Source organism: Notothenia coriiceps, unplaced genomic scaffold (assembly GCF_000735185.1).
Source record: "Notothenia coriiceps isolate Sejong01 unplaced genomic scaffold, NC01 NC01_scaffold00022119, whole genome shotgun sequence".
NCBI lineage: Eukaryota > Metazoa > Chordata > Actinopteri > Perciformes > Nototheniidae > Notothenia > Notothenia coriiceps.
Window position 1 is genome coordinate 21,442 of NW_011354820.1, and position 6,753 is coordinate 28,194.

A 6,753-nucleotide genomic window follows, 5' to 3' on the forward strand; every position below is an offset into this window, starting at 1 on the left:
CCAGCCCTAGATTCAGGGGATCTTAATATTTAAGTACCTATGAATGTGTTATACCAGATTAACGGGAATAATCTCAGCTAACTGACGATATGAACCATTTTTACCAAAACAAAACACAACTCTAACGCCAACTGTCTGTCTGTCTAAAGTGAAAGGGTGCTAACGCCTAAAGTACATACAGTAANCGGAAATAAAGTGGGAAAAGTACTCCGGTGTGAACGCAGCTAATGTCTCTGTTTCACTTTGAAATGATTACTAATAATCCATCGTAACATTTATAAAAATAAACGTAGTTTTCTATAGAGTGTAACCCAGCTTCCGGTTTTAGGCATGAAGGCTGCGCATCACTCTCATTCACCAATGGTAATGTTTGGATGGATTCAAAATCGACCAATGGGTTCCAGAGATATGGCAAGTACACCCAAATGACCGCAGAGGTGGGTTTTTTTTTCGAAACCTCTCTAACGCAGTGTCCACACGGCGTTCAACGTGCGTTGAAGCTTGCCGGCAGGCGTGTCTGAAGCTCGACCAACAACCAATCCCCGGACATACAAGCACGCGGTTTGATTGGCTAGAGCTTGTACTGGCATATGATTTGATTGGCGGACGCTTCCGTCGCGTCCGCCAATCAAATCATATGCCAGTACAAGCTCTAGCCAATCAAACCGCGTGCTTGTATGTCCGGGGATTGGTTGTTGGTCGAGCTTCAGNGGGTCGCAGAGGTAGCATTCCAGCAGAGAGCCCCAACTTTTTTTCCCTGACCACATCAACTAAGCTCTGACTGGGGAATCCCAAGGCGCCCCAGGCCAGCAAAGAGAATAATCCCTCCACCTGGTCCTAGGTCTACCCCTTGGTCTCTTCCCAGCTGGACGTGCCTGGAACCACCTCCCTAGGGGAGGATCCCATGGGTATAGCTCCCTAACTAGGTGGCCCGAACACCACCTCAAACTGGCTCCTTTCGACGCGGAAGGAGGAGCGTTCAACTCCGAAGTCCCTGGGATGAACCGAATCTACACCCTTTATCCCTAAGGGAGAACCAAGGCACACCCCTGCGGAAGAAAACCCATCTTCGGCCGGCTTGTACCCGCGATCTCGTTCTTTCGGTCATGACCCATCCTTCATGACCATAGGTGATCGGTAGGAACGAAAATGCCGGTAGACATTAATGTAATATGCAGCAATTCATAAATTACAAAAAAGAGCTTTACATATTTGTTCTCTCTACTAGTACTGCACGCCCATAATGCTGTTTCTTTTTTTACCTCAAAAAACTCTCAAAGTTACAGTACAATTGTATAACCACCTCACAGTTAACAATTAAGGATGCATTGCCCATGATTAAACAATGTGCAAATAACAACTACCTAGTGCACATGGCCCATACAGCTGCCAGCCTGATGTGCTTAACACTCAATACATAGGCTAACTTCACCAGTGAGAGAAATCAGTAGGTTTCTATATGAACAATACAAAATACAAATAACCTTTCACAAAACGGCTCTATCATAACTGCTTACAGTAAGAAAATTTAACTATTATTTGGGCAGTCACAGGCTGCTGTAAACTAAACGCCACTCTCTCTGAAGGAAACACCTCCTGAGTGATTTAATTGCATATCTAAACTTTCAGGTTTCATCTTTTCAGCGCAGGCCCCATGTCCAAACCCCCTTCCTTTTTTCCTTAAGTAGCCTCAACAATGGAATTATGATCAGTAGGAATGGCCATGACATGGACCTTTAAATAAAGTATGTTGGCTGTTGGTCACAATGACAGCACTGACAAGCGATGTTCAACATGTATAGTGTTCACAATGTTCTACTATCTTAATAATTTAGCATGTAACATCAACACTGATGAAGTACCGCTGTGGATGATGGAATATCTTAGTTCAGAAGGTATTTAGTCAATAAACCACAAGTATAGGATATACTGTTATATATATTGCGACCTTTATACAAAGTAAAGTCTCAACACAAGAAAAAGTCAAGAGGATGACAAAGTCAGTAGGTTCATCCTGTGGAGAACATGAATATCTGTACCAGCATTACTTGTAAGATCCATCCTATAATTATTTGATATTTCAAACCTGAACCAAAGCGGTGGTACTGGTACAAATAAGCATAAGTGTTCTTTAATTCTTTAACAAAAAATAAAATCTTTAACAAAATCACATGTCAAATATGGAGAGTGAATGTGATGCCAGTGTTGGTTCTAATGTATTCAGTACATTCCTCCTCTGAAATTCAGTTTAAGCGTAACATTCCACATAAAAGAGACATCCAGACAGGAAACCAAAACACCGCTCGTGTCTCTCTGCTGCTCTGTCCCACAATCAATGACATTAAAAATGACAGTATATTATGGTATGCTGGTATCATGTTTCACTTTTTGCAACCTGGACACACCATGACACACACCACAACACACACACAACACAACACACACCAACACAACACACACAACACACACAACACCACAACACCACACACACACACAACACACACACACACACACACAACACACACACACACACACACCACACTTGTGCACCAAACAACACAGTTGGCCCTTTGGTATTGACCTTTACAACTCTGTTCTGAACCACAGGACCAGCAGATTACCTAAACCTCTTGATTAAACATGTTACTTAAAGATGAAACGGTCTCAGAATACAGGTCAAATAAATGTAAAATCTGCATGATAAGGATAAGAACTATATATTATTACTCTTCATGTCATCTATAAACATAAGCTCTAAAACAGGTTCAAGTATATATATTATGCAGATGTGTTTTATTATTAATATTATTTATTAATATTGCATAAGGAGCTGGGAGTTCGAAACAGGAAACCAGCTGTAGTATAAATATAACACTTAGTGCATATGCATGAATGAAGAATGCACATTAGCGTAATATCTGGCCTCTTGCTCCACTGTTAAATTATTATCTTTGTCATGTTGACGTAATTTAAAATTGGGCCAATAAACTTTTACAAGAGGTATGTAGGCCGAATCATTTTGGTTTCCAGACCCTTTCGAATAACTGTTCTGGTAGGCCATTTCCCATTTTTGATCCTTTTGTCTGTTATTACACACACTAAAAACACACACACACACACACACACACACACACACACACACACACACACACACACACACACACACACACACACACACACACACACACACACGTACACTAACACACACTAACACACACACACACACACACACACACACACACAGTCACACTACTAAAAAGGTGGCTCAGTTAAACTTGATAAGACGGCATTTAGTAAGGTGGCATTTAGCGATTGTGTCAACAGTTTTCCATATCAATATTTTACCTGTGTACTAAACAAAGGCGAAGGAAAAGACATGCACACAAAACACACAAACACACAGGCTACTTAAAATCCAGAGATTACTGATGCAAATGTCTGAAACAACATGGAGTTAGTCACACCCATTATGTCTTTTCAATGACTGGTTTTGATGTTACCAGCCGGCAGAAAATGGTAACACTCTTGTGATTTATAAAATAAGATCTATAAGAAGCCGTAAATGACATGACAGGGTGGAGCTAAGTAACCTATAATTAATGCTATACAAGCTATTTTTATGCCACCAAAGTGTTAAATTAACTTTCATGAACTGAACACATAAGTCCTTGAAAGAGGACTTCCGCCGAAAGCATATCAAGCTTTATCGTCTGTATTTGTCTATATGTGATCACAATTTACAAAATGAACATCATGGTGAGCTTACGAAGGCTTAAAACTAGCATTTGAGGTCATAAACTGCTTAGGAATATATCTACTATGGTAATAAATCAATTGAAACTTATGGCTCATTCTCTCATAGACTTTCATAAATTCATTTCCCCCACAGAAGAGTCACCCCTGCTGGATATGATGGAGAATGTAAGGTTCCTTATTGACTGTCAGTCACAAACTAAGACTTAAACTAGAAAGAAAGTTGCACTCTTACAAATGAGATACTAAATTCACGAGTACTATATGAACTTTAGTCTCTACCTTTATTGAAGCTGTATAATATACACAATGATCCTGTTCATTGAGACATTTGCTGTCAAATTGGTTTAAGATTGATATTGTAACAATGTGCTTGGAAATCCTGTTTACACTTTCACACTACCAGAAACACATAAAGACCAAGGTTGTTGTTGGTCTGTTAAGATGTCGCCTGTACTAGTTTGTTGGCACATGAAATGCAGAAACTCCTAGCTAATACACCTCATAAACTTTACCAGAGTCTTTTGAATACACTGTGCACATGACTTCTGACTACTATTTAACTAGCCTTGCTGCAAAACCATCAAAAGCCAATAAAGCTTGCTCCTCATAAAGCATGGAGAAGTGACCGATGTTTAACAGCCACATTATATACAATGTGGACATTGTACCGCTGAAGCTATAGGTTCAAGGTAATAGGGGATGGTCAGAGGGGTGTGACAGGAGGGGACACAGATCTCACAGCCAGTCACATGTCCTCTGTGTGGACACAGTTTAGTGCAAATACATCACTGATACTTCCAACTAACTTCATGTGATCAAAATACTAGACCAGTTAAAGAAGTTAAAGTCTGGGGATTTTGATATCTTCATTTTATTGTCAACAAGGACCACAAAAAGACCAAAACCAACAATGATTTGATGCCATAAACTATTGTCTATATACCCAGAGTCTGATATATCTTCTTGTAGCCTCAAATATATCTTAAAACTATTAAAAACACTCTAGTTGTAATGTTTAGACATTATGATGAACATGGGCAATGTGGCTTATTTTAAGGTGACAACCATCCTGCTGGCGTAAATTCTACCTACAGCAAATGTTAATCCGTAGATGTAGATAATCACAAACAAATGTATGTATATATAAATGACAGCCATAATCTAAGGAATTCCGAATAATATGGTTACATATTGTTGGCTTTGGTCCTTTCATTGGATGTTGAAAATTAGAAAAATACAAAATATCACCAGAAAGCCATGATGAAACAGAATAGTATAGACAAACTGGACTTTGGACAAAATAGAACATAAACATTTTTTTTCTTTCTGAATAGAGTAAAGACAGAAGAGCTTGGTATCTGTTACATACTATTTCCACCATCATGAGGATTGCTGGGATGCTCCGGATAAAGGACATGTCCATGATATTGGTGATACTGGCAGTCAACCCTCGGAGGCTGTTGCCCCCCTGCTGAGATCTCTGGGTCGGGGTGGAGCTGGTTTCCGTAGTAACTTTGGAAGGGAAGTCTGCCATGATCACGCAGTTTATTAGATGATCGGCTTCTTGGAAACAGCCACACCAACAACAAACTCCCTAAGAACTAAGGCTCAAAATGAAGATCTCTGATGAAAAATGTCCTTGACTAAATCCACTGGTGGAAAATGCAAGACTAAATCTTAAGATTAAAGGTTAGCTATGTCCAAAAACAAAGTATTACAAAAACACAGATTTACAACGACTTGATATGTAAAAAGGTAAGAGAAAACTATCGGAAGAGTTAAAGAGAAGCCCTCCAGTGAAACATCCAGGGTCAGATATCCAGCAGTCACTCCCTCCACCTGCACTAACAGGTGTCTAATGGTGCTGGTGTGAGTCTCTCTCTCTCTCTCTCTCTCTCTCTCTCTCTCTCTCTCTCTCTCTCTCTCTCTCTCTCTCTCTCTCTCTCTCTCTCTCTCTCTCTCTCACACACACACACACACACACACACACACACACACACACACACACACACACACACACACACACACACACACACACAGACACACACACAGAGAGACACACATACACACCCTCATTATTTCGCCATCCTCTCTCTATGTCCTGTGGTGTTTCCCTCTCTCACCGCCTTTATCTTCCCCTGGCACCTCCCATATGACACCAAAGGGTGGCCTTACCTCAGTGACTCATTAACCTGTTTGAATACTGGGAGGAGATGAAAATAACACAACAGAAAGAAGTTACTCCCTAATGGTATGGCTGCTTTTGCATATTTGTCCTTCACTTGTATCAAGATAAGGCAAAGCAGTCATGTACTTCTGCATTGAGTTGATCACATATGATCTGAATATTAGAGCAAACATAAGAACTGCCTTGAACACACAGGACTGTGCACTCCAAGCAAAATAGCAGAGCTCTGTCTTTTATTTTTTTTTACCACTAACAGTCATGTGTTGATAGATATTCAGTGATGGTTCGCTAACCTGTTAGGCCCCAAGCCTGTTTTTCAGGTCTCAGGCTTGAAAATGACATTTTGACTATACCTTCACTTCTAAAAGGGGTACATTAATAATCTTTTTTTTCGAAGCAATGATAAACCTGTGAGTTGGATGTAGAAAATTCAGAATCAATATAGATGTTTTTATTTTAAAGTAAATTCAGATTGAACATAGTAAAACAATTTAAATTATAGTTTCCGTCCAAAAGAAACCCATCACTTATAGTGAAAACCACCCTTGAATGATGGGATAGTAGACAAAAAGCTTTAGGAATCCAAACTTTAACATATAATAAGTACCCTGTATCAAGATTGATGCAAAACAAGTGACATTTGACCCCTTTAGAGAGGTTTAGAAAAAAATACCTACCCCTAGGGTCATTTTGGTGTATTTGCCATATCTCTACCGATCGGTCGACTTGGGTGATTCACACCTCTTTTGAACCGTTAGAGCCAGTATAATCGAGGGGAAGTTCCTAAATCCATCTAAACATTACCATTG

At 39.8% G+C, this 6,753-nt stretch overlaps 1 protein-coding gene across 1 annotated transcript in view; it reads left to right on the top strand.

The window, feature by feature from the left end:
- Nucleotides 1-5,138: 5,138 nt before the first annotated feature.
- The window catches only part of pllp (plasmolipin), a 7,992-nt gene continuing 6,377 nt past the window's right edge, over nucleotides 5,139-6,753 (top strand). The window contains exon 1 of the mRNA XM_010780685.1: nucleotides 5,139-5,186. Within this exon, the coding sequence (XP_010778987.1) occupies nucleotides 5,139-5,186 (48 nt within the window). The remainder of the gene's footprint in view (nucleotides 5,187-6,753) is intronic.